This window comes from Scyliorhinus canicula, chromosome 17, assembly GCF_902713615.1.
Source record: "Scyliorhinus canicula chromosome 17, sScyCan1.1, whole genome shotgun sequence".
Lineage (NCBI taxonomy): Eukaryota > Metazoa > Chordata > Chondrichthyes > Carcharhiniformes > Scyliorhinidae > Scyliorhinus > Scyliorhinus canicula.
The window spans coordinates 76,235,173-76,255,000 of record NC_052162.1 but is presented as its reverse complement, the minus strand read 5'-3'; the positions used below and the strand labels follow the sequence as shown (position 1 = coordinate 76,255,000).

At 45.8% G+C, this 19,828-nt stretch overlaps 1 protein-coding gene across 4 annotated transcripts in view; it reads right to left on the bottom strand.

The window, feature by feature from the left end:
* The window catches only part of diaph2 (diaphanous-related formin 2), an 878,670-nt gene that overhangs the window by 163,860 nt on the left and 694,982 nt on the right, over positions 1 to 19,828 (bottom strand). For all 4 annotated transcript variants that reach the window (XM_038775000.1, XM_038775001.1, XM_038775002.1 and 1 more), the window contains one exon: positions 8,222 to 8,357. In XM_038775000.1, the coding sequence (XP_038630928.1) occupies positions 8,222 to 8,357 (136 nt within the window). The remainder of the gene's footprint in view (positions 1 to 8,221; positions 8,358 to 19,828) is intronic.

Below are 19,828 nucleotides of genomic sequence, written 5' to 3'. Positions count from 1 at the left end.
ACTGTGCAGAATAAACAGCTATTTAGTATAGATAGAATAAAATGTGTGAATGTGCATTTTTACAGCTTAATTTGTAAATAAGGTTGTTTTACTCGTAGACCCTTTCTTTGTTTCAATTTTGGCTGCAAGCCTTTAAGATCTTATTACCGTTTAAAAAAAAACGAATGTGCTTATTGGCATAATACGACCAATGTATGTCAATTTGGTCAACATTAATAGGCTTTATGGAGGAATGATTGTAAAGCTACCAATGATATAAAGTGACTGGTCACCTCTCACTAGGTGCTTATTCAATAACATGGTTCATTTTAAATCCTGTTGGATTTCATTGCACCACAGTGAAGAATATTTTTATCCCGTTAACAACGTATTTTTAACTACGAGGCCCAAATTAACAAATTATTTTTGATTTTAGTCATCCGACATTTTCATCTTATTCTGCATTGATTAAGTAAGATTGTTGTTTCATTTTTTTTCATAGCACTGATGTAAACCTTTTCCAATTGTGAGCTTGTAGTCTCGATCATTCGGCAGTAGATTTATAACATAACTAGCTTTTTTTAAAAAAATTTTAAGTGCCCAATTCTATTTTTCCAATTAAGGGGCAATTTAGCATGGCCAATCCACTTACTATGCCCATCTGTGGGTTGTGGGGGTGAAACCCACGCAGAGAAGGGAGAATGTGCAAATTCCACACCGACAGTGACCCGGGGCTGGAGTCGAACCCGGGTAATCGGCGCCGTGAAGCAGCAGTGCTAATCACTGCACCATCGTGCCGCCCATAAGCTTTTTTTTTAATAAAAGTGTTTCTGTGAAAGACCCCACTCTTTCAGTATGTTGATGAAATTACACAAAGATGGATTTTTTAATGGAAATATTTCTTCTAATAACAACTTTCATTTATATAGCATAGTTAATGTCACAGAACATCCCAAGGTGCTTCGTGGGAACTGTACAAAGCCAGAGCCCCACAAGGTGATATTAGGGCAGATGACCAAATGTTTGGCCAAAGAGTTTTTAAGCAGCATTATAAAGGAGGAAAGAGAAATAAAGATGCTGAGAGAGAGAATTCCAGAGACTAGAGCCCAGGCATCTAAAGACACCATCACCAATGGTGAAGAAATTTAAATTGGGGATTTTGAGATGCCAGAATTAGAGGAACAGATATCACTTTTTGTCAGATCAAATATGATACCAAGATGGCACCAGGTTTAGTTGAACCTCAGACAGTTTCCGAGGGAGAGATGGAGCCTTTAATTTGGAAATGAATATTGTGGTGGAGGCCGAAGACAAAAGCTTCAGTCTTCCTAATATTGGGGGGAAATTTCAGCTGATCCAATATTGGATGTCAGACAAACAGTCTGCCAATATACAGACAGTGGAGGAATCATGAGAGGTAGCATTGAGGTAGAACTGGATGCCAATTGTACATGTGAAACTAATGCTGTGATTTCTGATGATGTTAAAGAGCAAAAGCATGGAATTGAGAAACAGGAGTCCAAGGGTAGACCTTGGCGAACACCACACGTAATGTGGGAGTGGGAATGAGAAGAGAAACCATTGCAAGTAACACTGTCTCAGATTAGAAAAATTTGAATGAAACCGGATGGGGGCAGTGGTACCCAGCTGGAAGATGGTGGAATGCTGTTGAAGGAAGATGGTCAACTATCAGATGCAGGTAGACCAAGAGGACAAGGAGTGAGAGTTAACTTTTGTCACAGTCACATAGGATGTTATTTTTGACTTTGATAAGAGGCATTTTGATTCTGTGAAGTGACGGATATCTGATTGGAATGTTGCAAAAATCGAGTTCCAGGAAAGGTTATAGAATTTACAGTGCAGAAGGAGGCCATTCGACCCATCAAGTCTGCACAAGCCCTTGGAAAGAGAACGCTACCTCAGCCCACACCTCCACCCTATCCCTGTAACCCCATTTCACCTTTTTGGACACGAAGGGCAATTTAGCACGGCCAATCCACCTAATCTGCACATCTTTGGACTATGGGAGGAAACCGGAGCACACGGAGGAAACTCACGCAGACACAGGGAGAACGTATAGACTCCACACGACAGTGACCCAAGCCGGGTATCGAACCTAGGATCCTGGAGCTGTAAAGTTAATGTGCTAACAACTGTGCTGCCGTGCCACCCAAGTGAGCAAGTTCACTGGCTTAAGGGACAAAAGAGTTCGATGCGGGGGCAGGAGCTTGCAAAGATGATGGGGGAAAGTGATGATTGTTTGAGAAAAAGGGTTGACGACAGGAGTTTTTAAGTTGAGCAGGAAGAGTATCTGTCAGAACTGTTGACAGTATCACATGGGGGCCAGGAAGTTGATTTGTCAGCAGTTTAGTGGGAATAGGATTGATGTTGCAAGGGGTATGGCTCATTGGCATGTTGAGCACAGAGAGGGAAGTGAGAGGAGATTGGACAGAAACGGGAGAATGATGAGAGTTCATGCTGGGGCATGGGGAACTTTAGATGAGTTTTGCCCTTCTGAACATGGGCAGGGTTTTCCAAAGTGTGGGTCGTGGGGGGTGTTGGGAGGGTACGGAACGATCAGTAGCGACATTCCTACAGTGGTCCCGGGTATCGCCCAACAGCAATTACCAGCATTTTATTGAGAATGACGGCGGCTGCCACCTTTTAAATGAAAATCAAATGAGGCTGTGTGCAGTCTTCTGGCCAGAAGCGGCAGCAGTGAGCAGGTCACACATCCTGCCCGTACATACATACATAGAAAAGCAGTGCAGAAGGAGGCCATTTGGCCCATCGAGTCTGCACCCACCCACTTAAACCCTCATTTCCACCCTATCCCCGTAACCCAATCACCCCTCCTAATCTTTTTTTGGACACCAAGAGCAATTTATCATGGCCAATCCACCTAACCTACACGTCTTTGGACTGTGGGAACCCACTGTGCTACCGTGCCGCCCATAATAGTGTTGTGAAGAGTTCAGTTCATAAGAACTTTAAAAAATATTTCTATTCAGTTTTTAACATTTACTACATAAAACAAAATAATACAAAAATAAATGAAAACTAAAGAACCCCCTCATTCGACTAACCAACCCACATAAAACTCAAAGAATAATCCCCCCATCCCAACACCCCCTCCCATAGTAGCTGACGGTGACCAACTCTAAGTACAGCCATCTCTTAAGGAACCCTCAATCACCCCCCTCAAGGTGAACTTTACCACCTCAAGATGCAGAACTCCATCAGGTCCCCCACTGAGGCACCTGAGTGGGGGCAGAGAAGTTGACCTCCACTTCGACAGGACTCGTCTGAAAGCAATCAATGAGGGGAAGGTTAAAACATCCATCCCCACCACCTTTGCAACTCCGGCCGGTCCGACACCCCAAATATAACCCCCCAGGGAACTGGGCTCCAAGTCTAAGATCACCGACATGCTGCTGAAAAACGACCTCCAAAATTTCTCCAACTTTGGCGGGACCAGAACATACTTACGTGGCTGGCCTGAACTCTCCCACACTGCTCACAAGTATCCTCCACCCCTTAAACAACCCGGCTCATCCTTGACCTCATCAGGTGCGCCCTTAGCACCCCTTTAACTGGATTAACTCCAGTCTCCCACACAAACCTCACACCAAAACCCTTCTCCAGTGCCACCCCCATCTCCTCCTCCCACTTGGCCTTAACTCCCTCCAATGACGCCGTAGCCTCCTCCAGAATCGCCAAGATGACCTTACCCTCCAATCCCATCACCAAAGCACCCCTCCAACAATGAGGAAGGCAGTGTTACTGGAAATGTCAGGAAAACCTTTGTTCCAAAATCCCACACCTGCATATACCTGAAGGCCCCCCGTCGTGGAATTTCAAACATGTCCGTCAACTCCTCCAAGCTCACAAACAGCCCTTCCAGGAATAAATCCTTAACTTCCACCACCCTCCGCTCATTCCACCCTCAAAACCTAGGATCCAATCCGGCCGGCTCAAACCCATGATTCTCTCAGACTAGCATTAGCCGTGACCCCGAAATTGCCTCCACATTGCCTTCAGCATGGCCACCACCAACGGACTACCCAAATATTTCCCCAGGTTAAACAGAAGCTGCATCATTGCCAGTGCCCGCAGCCACATTGCCTCCAGCTCCCTACCCCAGTGTGGAGCATGACCTGAAATAACAATTGACGAGTTCTGCTTTCCTCACCCTCACAACAATGACCTCCCCATGATAAAAAAAGCAATCCTCGAGTGTGCTCACACAAACCAACACCATCAACCTCCTCTCCAAAGCACCCGTTACTATAACGTATCTGCCCCCCTAATGCGCCACCGCCTCCTCCATCTGAAACCAAACTCTCTTACACACCTGTACCACTACCCTCCGGCCCTGCTATCAAAGCCCGAGTGAAACACCTGATTCACCCAACCCCTCAAAGCCTAACCTGGTCCTTCACCTTCATACGAGTCTCCTGCAACAGCACCACATCAGCTCTCAAATTCTTTACCTCCTTATGAAAAGATTTTCGCCATCTTCACCGGTCCACCCAACCTTCACACGTTCCACGTTACCATTCGGTCTCTCAACCCCTCCCCTGTGTCTGCCGTAACCACATTGCGGGACATACCTGACGCTCCTCTCCCCCTCACCCGCCAACATCTTAGGCTCACCGTCTTCCAATATGGGCCCCACCCCACGAATGAAACCAAGCCCTGCCCCTAGTCACCATCAACCAACGAGCTCTCCCCTCATCCCAGAAACCCCTCCAAACACTTCCTCTTGGAACCGGTTCTCTCTGCATACTCCCAACCCACCACCATTTACACCTCCTAGATCGGTCGAAACCTGTCCTCACTGGCTCTGCTGCCCAACACCCCTTCCCCCACATCGCTCTCGTTCACTAGCCAACTTATGTTTGCTAGCGAGGTGGCCGCCACCAGAGTCCCCCCCCCCCCCCCCCCCCCCCCCCCGACCCGAAATACCTAACACATATACCAACAGAACCCCCCTCACACCTTCTGAACAATCAAACATGCGAAATACAAAAAAAACCCAGAAAAACCCAACCCTTTATCCCACCATCCCCTCCAAGCGACAGCAAAAGAAGCCAAAATCCAAACTCAGCCCCAGTCCTCACAAATGCGTCCGCCTCCTCCACCGTCTCAAATAAATGGTCTGGGGAGGTATACGTAACTTTCAGCTTCGCCAGATACACCACCACAAACTGCACATCACTCTTGCCAAGTGCTGCCGTCGCTCTGTTAAAGGCCTTCCCACCTTACCTCATGATTCTGCTTGACCCATCTCAAGACCTCCTTCTTCATCTGAAAACTGCGAAAACAGGCTATCACAGTTCTTGGTGGATCAGTCGCTTTTGGCTTTGGCCAGAGAGAGCGATGAGCGCTACCCATCTCAAAAAGGAAGTTGTTCTCCTCCTCTCCCAACAATTTAGCGAACATCCTCAGAAAGTGCTCTGTTGGCCTCGGGCCTTCCAGCCCCTCAGGCAGCCCCACAATCTGAAGATTCTGCCATCATGGCATGTTCTCCAGGTCCTCCCCTTTGGCTCTCAGCCCGTTATTAATTTTCTCCATCTTCCACAGGTCCTCACCCATCGAGACGAGCTGGTCACTGTGCCTCCTCCACCCCTTCAACACCTCACCATGCTCCAGCATCATCGATACAGGAGCCTCCTTTATCGGGGCCAGCATATCCTCCACCAACTGTTTGAGCATTCCCATCATCTCCTTCCCATACCGCTCAAAAAGTTTGGCAAACTGCTGCTTGAACTCCGCCACCATTACCTCGGTCAGCTTGACCACCATAATGGGCGCAGCTCCACTCAGCGAGCTTGCTCCCGCCATCTTTCCTCACACAAAACTCCGCACCAAACCAGGCTGACTCATTCCTCTTTGTGCCGTATTTTTTCATTAGGTTTTTGACATCCTCTAATCTCCACAACTTTACTGAAGACAGCTCATATAAACGTTCCCCTCAAAACTGTGTGAAAAGGGTCAAAAAAAACAAGATTTCTAGTGGGAGCCACCCAGCGTTAGATATGTCACCACCGGAAGTCCTGCATGTACACTTAAATGGAAGATCCGAAACAGATGGTTTCAAAATCTGGACTGGGATCAAGCAAGGTTGTGTGACAGCCACCATATTATTCACAATCTACCTGACTGAGTTATTCACCTCATCAAAGATCAAGTGCCCTCTGGTTTTGGATTTAAATATCACCTCGTCGAAAATTCTTCAACTTGTCACATGTGTCTCAAAAATAGACTGACCACCAAATACATGCGGCGGAATGTTCTGCCCCGCCAATCGCATTTCTGCCTCAACCCGCCGGCAGGATTCTTCGTTACGTTGGCCGGTCACCTTCCCACGCCACCGGGAAACCCCTGGGCTGCCGGCAAAGTGAAGCATCCTGCCGACAGAGAACCCCGCCCATGATCAACAGTTTGAGGATGACTGCAGTGCCATTGCCCTTTCTCTTTAGATATCTGCAAGCCACTCTCTTATTTTACATGCAAGAAACTCAGCCTGTGCTTGAACACTGCCAAAGCAAAACTCATATCAGCCCATTGCTGGTCAACCAAATATTCCACTTCCCATATATGTTGAAGGAGAGACTCCGAGTGCTTCCCATACCCCAGCAGCCACATCTCTGAAAAGGCCACCGATGATGGGGAGATCTAATAACGAATAGCTGCACCAGTTCAGTCATCTACAAATTATAGCAGAAAGTGTTTGCCAACAAAGACATTCTTATTGTACAGATCCGTAGCTGTTACCATGCTCCTTATCTGCACGGGATTCATTAGGAGGATCATCTAACAATACTATAGATTCCTTCTTGAAATCATATTCCCAAATATTCAGGCATAACTCCTGCAAATTTCAATGGACTAGCCACAAAACTGAAAATTTCTCCCCTGCCAAGTCCTATTCTCTTAAAGGGCCTATATGGAAAGGGAGCACAAAGAAAATGCTTGAACAACATTCTGAAACTTTCCTTGCAGTGAGAAAGCATTGTCCTTAAACGACTGGGAGGAGCATGCTACCAATGACGATTTAGAACTTGTCCATCAAGCTGCAAGCTGCCTTATGCTTCAACTCCGAATGCCTTCTTGATGAGGTAGAACAACTACACAATAGGAAATTAAAAAAAGAAAATCCTGCACTCTGGATCCCACTACGTTGTGGGACATTCTGCCCCATTTGCCCAAAAATCTGGCAGTCGAAAATTGGCTTATTCAGCCATGTCAGACCCATGACAGAAACTCCTGATCAGGAGTAGAAGTTACCCTTGAGTCGAGGGGTAGCAGACAATGTGAAAAGGACACTAGGTTAGAATATTATCTCTGCACTCGCACATTTGTTATACTGCAATTCCTATGAACAGTATAGTTAGCAGGCTACCAGCATTCATATTTCAGTACAAAATGTCATTAAAATTTGTTGTGGATCATGCTGCCTTTATTTACAAATATAAATGGAATTTGAAAAGATCATCAAAGTCTTTTGAGTAGAAGAGAAATATCTTTTGGATATTTGGCACAAACCTGTAACTATGGATTATATAAATAACCTCCTCATATTTTGTTTGAAGCAACATTGCGAGTTTTGTGCGGTGGATAGAAGACACGTGGAATTTGGGACTCATTTCTATATGGTTTGTGATTTCTGACGACTGGTGTTAGGAAAACAATAAGTCAAGTAGAGTTTCACAATGAGAAACAATGATTGGGTATGCTGTTTTCACAATTTTCTGTCAATTATCCAGGCAAATGATTTGTAGCAGCCAGACATTCTGTGACAAGCCCCAGAAACTTCGACATTTACTATGTGCAGCATGATTTGGTGCCCAAATAGTCCAATTCATTGTAGAAAAAGAGCCCTGCAGTATGAAAAAAATGTGCCAGTTTCTGGACAGTTATACCCAATCTATCTGTTGTTACTCCCCACAGACCTTTGCACCATATTGTAACAGAAATTTTGAACAGAGTCAATAAATGTGCACATTTCAGGAGCTGAGTTGCAGGAACAATACCACAGGGTTCAGGAAGGAAACACGAGTACAGTAATCACTGCACAATGTTAGTAACTGAGTGGGTAGAAACGAAGGACAATTCCAATATTTAGAGAGACATAAACATATGGAGAACTGGCCTAAGAGACACCTGCACGTTCTATTGTTCTCTGCTTCAACTAATAACTTGTGGTCATTCAATTTATTTAAATTTAAAGGCTTACCTTTGTTCATATCAATCAACTGTTTCTTCTTCTGCTGCCGTTCCAACTTCTCCCTCTCTGCTTTCTCTTTAGCCAACTTTGCTCGCTTGATCTTTTCTTCCATTTCCCTCTTCTTAATGTTTTCTTTTAGTGCTTCCTTTTTTTTTAAGAAACAGAAGTTACTTATAATTTCAAATAGACACAACTACACTGTCATATCACCACCATTTTAAGATATACAAATATCCACAAGTAACTGTATTCACAGGGCTGATGGTAATGATGCATCATTTCAGAGAAGGGCTTAGATGGGAGGGATAGTCTGGGATGTGACTGCACCATAATGTAGTTGTGAATTCCGAGTTTATGGATGAAACTATTACATTTTCTACATCAAACTGTGTCATTTTGATTTCCTGAATAAGTGTTTTGTATATATATTCCCCTTTGCTTAAAACTAACTGGGACATTTTCTACCCAATTTATGGTTTGAAACCACGAACAGAAACGGAATGACATCTCACCCTACCTTCAAATTTATACTTCAGGTATTTAAATTAATTCAATATGAACCTTCTGCTTCGCTATTTCAGCTAAATCAAAGGTCAAACAACAGGAGTTATTAAATCAAACTGCAAACAGAGTAATAACCATCGCTATTTTATACCCAACTACATCATATGTGCAATGTGTAGGCTTGGAATAAATGAAAATTGGCACCTGTAGTATAAATAGATCTTCAAATCCGCTGTAGAAAACAGCAACACCCACACCCAAATATTAAAATATCAACATGGACCATGCACTCCAAAGGAGTTGCAGCTTGCTACTTAAAATGCATTGAGAAGATGCATCATATTTCGATAAGGTGCAATGTCCCCATGCTATTCAATGTAAAAGTTGCCAGAACGTGGTGGGAAGGTTAATAAATGAGTGGAACTCAAAGGTGCAGTTATATATGAGACGTATACCAGAACAGCGAATATGAAGAATTCCGTCAATTAAAATTAGGTTCATGTAATTCAGCAATCTTTAACAATTAAATAGTGATGTAATTGAAACTACTCAATCCTTTCTAAACCTGTGATGCAGTCAGTTTAAATATGAAAGCATAAATCACATGCAGGTGACTTTAAAAAAAACCTGAAATTAAGTGATTGAAGATCCTTTTAAAAGAAATTAGATGAAAACCTTGGGTATAAAGAAAATAGGACATGCTAGTTTAGCTAGCAATTAGTCATGAGGACTCAATTTTGCAGTTACCTTACAATGCTAGAAGGTAAACACTGCAATTGCTGCTCTCTCAAAAAATTCAAAACTTCCTGGAGAGGCAACAGCTGCAGTGAAAGTGGGATCCCCATTTTGTTATTGGAGAGAGACTGAGAAAGAGACCAACTATTTTTATGGTCAAATGGTTGAGTCAATCTGTTTTGTGTCCTTCATCCGGAACACTCATTCTTCTGCTTGTTTCTTTCTCTCTTTTGTTCTTTCCTCTCTTTCTTCCCTCTCTTTTGCTCTTTCTTCTCTCTCTCTTTTGCTTTTTCTTCTCTCTCTAATTCCAACCTGATCACGCCATCTCCATATTTTTTATGGCCAAATGGTTGAGTCAACCTGTTAGTTGTCGCAGGGTTTCTCTTCATCAATGGGCAAGGTTTGATAGGCAGAAATATAGTCCTGAATTATGACTTGAAAGTTTTGTCCGTGCAAGCTAATGTCTACAGAATTGTTACTTTGTTCAGTTGGATTCTGTTTACCGATAATAAACATGAAAAACTTCACAGCTCAGACCAGGGATTACATCTGGAACATTCCTGCACAAATGGATCAAGAACATCAATAGACTTTGCATTATGGGTAACTTATTTCTGGTACTGGGAAAGCTGCCCTTCCCCCTTTATATTGAGATTACAAGTGCCCTCCATGAGGGAGGCATGGGCCCGGGAGGGGGTGGGGTGCATCAGGAATAAATAAACAAAGCTCTGGGAGCTGTAAGCATCTCTTAACATAAAATTGGGCAAATTCATCAGATGTTTTGGAGCAAGAGACTGGACATCATAAGAAAATAGAATTGTATTTCTAGTGCTTATGTTTCTTTGTGTCAAACAACATTAAAAAAATTCTGTTGCAGACATTGAAAAGATTGCGGGTAGCATAATAGAAATTTACACAAACCACGTCAATTAGATAACTGTAAGTCAAAACAACAAGAAAAACACCCGAAAAGTCCCAAACTTCCCATTAAAAGTGCATAGATAGAGCAGATGTGTACTTTCTAAAGTGCAGTATGTGGTTATTTTCAATTTTGAGTTGACTGGTGCATTTACTGACAGAGTGGCAGAGATACTAGATTAAGAAATAAAGCTTAATAGAGGTTGGAGATTATTTACTTTATTTAAACATAGATGCCTTGGAGTACCCATCGCTTGCTGGCGCTATCCAACTGGGGTCAGTACATCCATTTGTCCTGGATTTGGCCTGGTCCTGCCACTGCCGTTATTAGGCACATGCATGGAGATCTGCACTGGTATTGCCATTCCTTATTTTGTGGGATTGTCCCATTAGGAGCCTCTATCCCATATCACATGCTGCCGGGACACTATTTTTCCATAATCAGTGCATTTACGGCTCATGCATGTGAAATGCCTGCTCCTCTCCCCCAATGTTTGCAAATTCATCCCCCCCACCGTGCTCTCACAGCCATAGCAGCCACCCCTGCCCTCGAGGGACCACCATGCCGAAGTATTCCTTCATTCGATGAGAGTTGATCACCCAGTTCAAGTATGATCTAATTTCCAGGCCCTTGTGTCTGATCTTTCAATAAAAACTGCACCAACCACAACTTGTAGTCAGGATGTTGGTACTTCAAGTTCAACTTCAGAGAGACTTGGGCATAAAAACCTAGGCTGACACTGCAATGCAGTAATGAGAGAGTGTTGCACTGTTCTGTCTTTCACATGAGAAGTTGAAGCGAGGGCTCACCTATTCTCTTAAACGTATGTAAACGATCCCATGGTACTATAGAAGAAGCTTGTCCACATTGACTGCCACTTGTCCTATCTTACAACAATAACTGCATTGTACTTGCTTGGCTGTAAACAGTTTTGGTATATTCCAAAGTTGTGAAAGGTGCTGTGTGAATGCAAAGCATTCCTCCGCTTTATTAATATTTCTTGAGAAATGATTGAAATTTAAGAATATTTTAACTTTTCCCTCACCAAGAAAAGACACAGCTTTAGTAGATTTTGCATATTAATTAATCGTTTGCATACTACACAGTAACATGGAAACAAAAGAACTTTGAGAACTAAAAAGAATCCATTAAGCATTATAGGTCTCATTCCTTCTTGGTAGATCATTTTCTCACAGCATCCATCATTTCTTTGTCTTCGCAGAAAGGTAGCTAATTGATTATTGAAACAATTGTTACTACTGTCTTTAAGGGACTTTCTTGGTATCTTATCAGGTGAAAAGTTCTCACCAACATTTTTATTGCTAATTTTTAAACTTCACATTTGAACATTTTGCTGCAAGTTATCCTGATAAACTTTGTCAGTTCTCTGCTGAACCGAAAGACCTTCAAACTGGTTATTTCAATAACCTTGTGTACAAGGAAACAAGCTATACTTTCTTTAACCTTCCGTCTGAATAATTTTTGTTTTGCATCTTGATGGCCCATTAAACATCACTCCGATTAGGTGATCAACACTTCAAAAGCATGGCAGCTGGGGTCTCAACTGGATGTGATGACGCTGAGCCAATTTGAGGCTAGAAATTAAAGTTGGTAATATTAATGGACGAAACCTTGACATGGTTGCTTTGCATTCCTCTGGAGGTTATTTTAAAAGTAGAACAAATCTATTTCTTTCAGTTTTAATTTTGTTCTATTTTCTGCCGTTGAAATGTATTTCCTGTTATTTAGTATAGTAAAGCGCTAGATTAATTGCTTCAGTTGTTACTATAACTGAAGGGGCTATAAGGGGCTGTTTAGCTCAGGGCTAAATCACTGGCTTTGAAAGCAGACCAAGGCAGGCCAGCAGCACGGTTCAATTCCCGTAACAGCCTCCCCGAACAGGAGCCGGAATGTGGTGACTAAGGGCTTTTCACAGTAACTTCATTGAAGCCTACTTGTGACAATAAGCGATTTTCATTTTCATTTTCAACTCTTATGATGGTGCTCAGTCTAGGAATTTTGAGTGGCTTTCTTTTTCTGATTCCTTGACAACTAGATTTTCACTTCGGACCTCTGCTCTGTATGTTTTTTTTCATGGATGTGCATGTCACTGGCCAGGCCAGCATTTTTTTGTCGGTGAGCCACCTTCTTGAACTGCTGTTCCTATTATTGACATTGGAAATATTAAAATTTTAATATTTGTCTCTCGTTAGTTTTCGGCATTTCATCCTAAGTGCATTCCTTGCCTTGCAGGTAATGGAGCAAACTGTTTTAATCAGTTTTTTAAAAGTTATTTGAGTCTTCAGGCAAACCAGAATCTCTAGGCCTCTCACGCACCAAATATCGAGGATTCAAACAATAGTGGGTGACTGGCATAGGTGAGATACTGCGTTGGGATGTACTGGAAGCGTAGAAAGGTATAATATGACAGATTGCCATCAGTTCTGCAGAAGTTGCAAATGGTTAGGTCAGAATAAAGGAATTTCCTTTTGAAATACTGTTACTATGCAAATGGTCATTTTCCTCATCTTTTCTGCACAGGGGACTCTTAATTGCCTTAATTTATAAACTCTTTTATTTCTTCAATTACTTTGAATTCTTCAATGTTTCTTTCTATTGTCTAACTTGAGACAATATTTCACCTCATCCAACAACCCTTTACTTCTCTATCATGCAAGTTACTCAACAAATGAACTTTATCTGTGTCGGAGAATCTTGTTTCATTCCCCCCTACTTTCACTTCCCATTCATTATCTTTGTTTTACCTTACCCCATGGCACTTAAAAGTGCTTTAATCTGATCAGGCATAGAGGACAATGCAAATATCAGATACTGGTTTTCAGTTTCATAACTTACTGCTTGAAATGCTAGGGGGGCGGGAGGTGGGGTGGATTTTCCGCTCCCGTTTTCAGCAGGGATGGAAAATCTCATGGGAAGCCCAAAGCGCGATTTATGCCGGTGGGAGTTCCTGTTGCAATTATTCCTGCCCCCTCCCCGCCCCGAACGATGACATAATGATCAGAATATATTACCATATTACTAGGCCTCGACACACAATCATCTCCCCAGTTACATAATCCATTCACGTTGGTGAATCACAGCAGGTCTCCCATGACACTTGGAGAACAGAACCTCCCAGAGGAATTCAGGTGAATGTATTACTCAAGGGGGAGGGGATCATGCCTGGGCACTGGTCCCGACACTGCCCGGGCACTACAGTGAGGGGTAGTGTTCCATGGGGGTGGTGGGCTCACGCCAGCGTGACATCATGGGCCCCCTTCATTTTTTCAGCCATGAGCTGAATACTGCAGAGAAAGCAGCCACTGGGGCCAGCAGCTTCAACACTGCTTTTCCCGCCCGCTGCCCCACTCTGCCAAAAAATGGGGCAATTCCGTCCTTTGTCTTTTTTTCCTCTCCACAGATGCTCACTGACCTAGTGTGTATTTCCAGTTTATTTTGTTTCAAGATTCTAACATTTTCAATTTTCATTTTTTCTTTAATGTTGCATAGCCAAGCAATTAAAAATATATATTTTTTGTGGCCATATCATCACTGATGGCAAAAAGTTGTTAATACTTTCACACAGGTAAACAGCTATTGAATTACAGAATTAAAATCTGACACCGATTGAAAGGACTAGATATTTGGAGAGAGGTGGGGGAGGGACTGAAAGCTTGATCAAGGATATAGGTTTTAAGGTAAGTGTTAAAAGATAAGAGAGAAAAAGGGCAACCACAAAATGGTGAGACAAAGGGAATGGAGTTTGTGTAAGTCTCCTTGGAAACACAAAGATCTTGGAGAGTTAATTGGCTGAAAAAATTGCTTTCACAAATGACTTTCACAACCTCCTCATGCTCTTTTAACTACTGTCGTGAGATCTTTTATGTTCACCTGCAAGGGCAAATGGGCCTCGGTTTAACACCTCATCTGAAACACAGCACTTCCGCCAGTACAGTGTTTCGTCAGGAATGCACTTAAGTGTAAGCCTAAAGTTTTGTCCCCAAATATTTGGGGCTCGATTCTCCGCCCCGCCACGACGGCCACCAGACAATGGGGTTTCCCATTGTGGGGCTGCTCATGCCGTCGGGAAACCCCCTGGCTGCCGGCAAAACGGAGCATCCTGCCGGCGGAGAATCCAGCCCCTAGAGTTAGATTTGAGCCTACAATCTACTGATTCAGAGGCGAGGATGTTATCAACTGAGCCATGACTGACACAGAGGACGTGACAGAGATAGGGAGGGGCGAAGCAATTAAAGGATTAGATCCAAAATATGAGAAATTATGAATGACTGGACTCATACAATGTCATAATTGGCAGGAGGATGTAAACATGTGACATTTTTATAGACAGTTTCCATCATAAGTATGGACATCAGAAAAGTTGACAACTAGAGGTGAGATTATAGCACTATAACATTTTTCATATAATTACAGAAATTAAAAGACAATAATTCACGGTTTTCACAAAATGAGCAGAATAGTGGAACTCAAAATGCACAAATAAAGAAAACCCTGGATCACTATTCAATAAAAACAAAATGTAACTAATCGAGCCACTGTAAAACAGTACCACCACTGTTAGCACATGCATGACATAAAGGGTGGAATTCAATGGAATAATTTCTAAATTAATTTGTGGTGGATTGTTCAGGGGGTTTCCTGCCAGCGAGTTCCCAACACTATCCAATGACATTTAGTCACTTTTTTGGGCCCTGGAGAGTTGTTTATTTCACATTTAGAACTTTTATCAGCACTGGGGAGCTGAATTTCGAGATTAAGCTGCCATTTTGAAAGAGCGCCCCCGATCTCTAACTGAGCTTTTGGGTTCTGCAAAACCCCCACCCATGGGTAATGTCACCCCACACACACATGGACCCTATTGCACACCCCTGAAGTGAGGACACCCTGCTACGGGGTCCCTGGGGCCCCCTTCCAGCCTCTCCCCGTCCCCTTTACAGCACCCTCGTCCAAGGCCCCCACCTCTCAGAGGCCCCTACTTGATTGCCCTGCACATCTCCACCCTTCAAACCCCCCCCTCCACCCACCTGTCACAGGCATGCACCCCCCCCTTGGACACTGACCCGTGGCAGTGCCACGTTGGCAGTGCCAGGGTGGCAGCACCATGGTACCATCTGCACAGTGCCAAGGTGCTCTGGTTCAAGAGGGAGGGCTAGGGGGCCACCCTGCATTTCCCTGACCACACAAAGGCCTCCAATGGCCCAGGAAACCTCCTGGGTGCCGTTCCACCTGGTGCACGTTCTTGTGGACCAATACTGATCAGTGCCTGGCTACAGCCTCCCTGGGTAAGCCAATAGATTGAGGGAATCCGGTAGAACCCGGGTAGGTAGGCCTTAAGTAGGTTTAAGACGAATACTCCGCCATTGCCATTTCAGATCATGCCCCGCACTGGGCGGACCTCGGGCTGGGGGAAGAGAGGGACCAACGTCCGCTCTGGCGCTTGGAGGTGGGGCTGCTGGCAGACGAGGAGGTGGCCGAGAGGGTTCGGGGGTGTATCGAGAGGTACCTTGAGGCCAATGACAACGGGGAGGTCCGAGTGGGGACGGTCTGGGAGGCATTGAAGACGGTGACGAGGGGGGAATTGATCTCCATCCAAACCCATAAGGAGAGGGGGGAGCAGAGGGAGAGACTGATAGGGGAGATGGTGAGGGTGGATAGGAGATATGCGGAGGATCCAGAGGAGGGATTGCTGGGGGAGAGGCGTAGCCTTCAAGCCAGATTCGACCTATTGACTACCAGAAAGGCGGAAGCTAAGTGGAGGAAAGCACAGGGGGCGGTGTGTGAGTATGGGGAGAAGGCGAGCAGGATGCTGGCACACCAGCTCCAAAAGCGGGACACGGCCAGGGAGATTGGGGGAGTGACGGATAAGGCTGGGAAGGTGGTGCGGAGGGGGGTGGATGTTAATGGGGTCTTCAGGGACTTCTATGGGGAACTGTACCGGTCGGAACCCTCGGTGGAGGTGGGTGGAACGGGGCGCTTCTTGGACAAGCTGCGATTCCCGAGTGTGGAGGAGGAGCAGGTGGAGGGACTGGGGGCGCCGATCGAGCTGGAGGAGGTGGTCAAAGAGATAGGGAGCATGCAGTCGGGGAAGGCGCCGGAGCCGGACGGGTTTCCGGCGGAATTTTATAAAAGGTATGTGGACCTGTTGGGCCCCCTGGTGGTCCGGGCCTTTAACAAGGCAAGGGAGGGGGGGCTTTGCCCCCAACTATGTCACGGGCGCTGATTTCCTTGATCCTTAAGCGGGACAAGGACCCTCTGCAGTGTGGGTCATATAGGCCGATTTCACTGCTAAACGCCGACGCTAAGCTGCTGACAAAGATCCTGGCCACTAGAATAGAGGATTGCGTGCCCGGGGTCATTCATGAGGACCAGACGGGATTTGTGAGGGGATGGCAGTTGAATACGAACGTGCGAAGGCTCCTCAATGTCATTATGATGCCGGCCGTGGGAGGGGAGGCGGAGATAGTGGTGGCATTGGATGCGGAGAAGGCCTTTGAGAGGGTTCAGTGGGAGTATCTGTGGGAGGTGTTGGAGAGGTTTGGGTTGAGGAGGGGTTTATCCGGTGGGTGAGGCTGCCACATGATGCCTCGATGGCGAGTGTAGCCACAAATACGAGGAGGTCGGAGTACTTTTGGCTGTACCGGGGGACGAGACAGGGGTGCCCCCTGTCCCCCTTGCTCTTTGCTTTGGCGATTGAGCCCCTGGCCATGGCGTTGAGGGAGTCAGGGAACTGGAGGGGCCTAGTGCGGGGTGGGGAGGAGCACTGAGTGTCGCTTTATGCGGACGACCTGTTGCTGTATGTGGCGGACCCGGTGGGGGGGATGCCGGAGGTGATGAGGATTCTTAGTGAATTCGGGGGTTTCTCTGGGTATAAGTTGAACCTGTGCAAGCGTGAGTTGTTTGTGGTGCATCCGGGGGATCAAGAGGAGGGGATTGGTAGGCTCCCACTGAAGCAGGCAGGGAAGAGCTTCAGGTACCTAGGGGTCCAGGTGGCTGGGAGTTGGGGGGCCCTGCACAAGCTCAACCTGACAAGGTTGGTGGAGCAGATGGAGGAGGAGTTTAAGAGGTGGGATATGTTACCGCTGTCACTGGAGGGGAGGGTGCAGTCCGTTAAGATGACGGTGCTCCCGAGGTTTTTGTTCCTGTTCCAGTGCCTCCCCATCCTTATCCCAAAGGCCTTTTATAGGAGGGTCAACAGGATTATCATGGGATTTGTGTGGGCGCATGGGACTCCGAGGGTGAGAAAAGTGTTCCTGGAACGGGGCAGGGATAGGGGGGGGGGGGGGGGGGGGGGGGCTGGCGTTGCCCAACCTCTGTGGGTACTATTGGGCTGCCAACGCAGCGATGGTGCATCAGTGGGTAATGGACGAGGTAGGGGCAGCATGGAAGAGGATGGAGGCGGCGTCATGTGTGGGCACGAGCCTGGGGGCGCTGGTAACGGCGCTGTTGCCGCTCCCTCCACGAGGTATAGCACGTGCCCGGTGGTGGCGGCTACCCTCAAAATTTGGGGGCAATGGAGACGGCATAGGGGAGAAGTGGGGGGCTCGATGGAGGCCCCGTAACAGGGGAACCATCAGTTTGTCCTAGGGAGCATTGATGGCGGATTTCTGGACTGGCACAAGGCAGGGGTTAGGAGGTTGAGGGACCTGTTTGTGGAGAGGAGGTTCGCGAGCTTGGGGGAGTTAGAGGGCAAGTTTGGGCTCCCCCTGGGGAACATGTTTAGGTACATGCAGGTGAGGGCGTTTGCTAGGCAGCAGGTGGAGGGGTTCCCCTTGCTGCCCACACGAGGGGTGCGGGATAGGGTGCCCTCGGGGGTGTGGGTTAGAGGAGGGAGGATTTCGGACATATACCGGGTTATGCAGGAGATAGACGAGGCCTCGGTGGAGGAACTGAAGGGTAAATGGGAAGAGGAGCTGGGTGAGGAGATTGAGGAGGGGACGTGGGCGGTCATCGTGGAGAAAGTGAATTCCTCCTCTTCTTGTGCGAGGCTTAGCCTCATACAGTTCAAGGTGCTGCATAGGGCCCACATGACTGGGACGAGGATGAGTAGGTTTTTCGGGGGCGAGGACAGGTGTGCTAGGTGCTCGGGGAGCCCAGCGAACCATGCCCATATGTTCTGGGCATGCCCAACGATGGGGGAAGTTTGGAAGGGGGTAGGAAGGACGGTGTCGAGGGTGGTAGGGTCCAGGGTCAAGCCAGGCTGGGGACTCGCAATTTTTTGGGTTGCAGTGGAGCCGGGAGTGCAGGAGGCGAAAGAGGCCGGTGTTCTGGCCTTTGCGTCCCTAGTAGCCCGGCGGAGGATCTTGCTCCAATGGAAGGATGCGAGGCTCCCAAGCGTGGAGGCCTGGATCAATGATATGGCGGGGTTCATTAAATTGGAGAAGGTGAAATTTGCCCTGAGGGTATCAGTACAAGGGTTCTTTAGGCGGTGGCAGCCTTTCCTGGACTTCCTGGCGGAACGGTAGGGAAATAGGCCGGCAGCAGCAGCAACCCGGGGGGTGGGGGGGGGGGGGGGGGGGGGTGTTCTTTTGTTTTTTCTTTTGTTTGTAGATGCTTTTGAAGTTGGATGTGTATTGGTTTTGGGGTGTTACTGTGGTTGTTTTGTTGATAGAGTTGAGATGTTTATATTTTGTAAAAAGTTTAATAAAAATTATTTTTTAAAGTAAGGTTTAAGACTTACTTTAGCGAGCGCTGTTTGGCCCCACCCCTTTTTGCATGGAGTTCCGATGACTGACGTGACTTGGGTAGATCCCGGGCAAAGGCTGCTGGGAGGCCTGTGGGAGGCTTCGCAAGGATCTATCGGCCATGTTGTTGCTTGAGTGCAACACGGCCACTGAATTGCGTCAAATACTTCTATTGCCACGGGACAATGTGTCATCTGACTCACCACAACCAACATTGGGAGGGAAAGTGCTAAAATATATAGATATTTAAAAATATATTCCGTGGCTTTGCTCAGGCCAATGTACATCAATCTTCATCTTCATAATGTTCAAAAAAGTGCAGCCTTCCCTGGAGAATGCCTATTTCATGGCGAGTAGGATAGTGTCCCAAAAACATAAAACGGTTGTGATTTATGTGTATAGGACTAAGTAATAGGATCATGGATGCAGATAATTCACTCACTAGACTCATCACAACTAGGATTTGCACCTCAATGAACGTTTTTAATAAACTAAACAGGGGCGATCAAGTTGTATAACAGGAGTCTTTTCCCAGACTGCATAAAAACACTTTTTGAGTAACAGTCATTGATCAAACAGAATCTGAAACCATTACTACCAATCAGGGGCAGAGGTGTATTTCTAATTTAAAAGTTACATTTCCAGATTGTAAAGAGCAGTATTTTTCAAGAAATCTCTGAACATCACAAATAGTTTCCATCTCAAGTTTAGGTCCCAAAAGACTCAATAGAGGGATTTGGGGAATTTTTATATTTA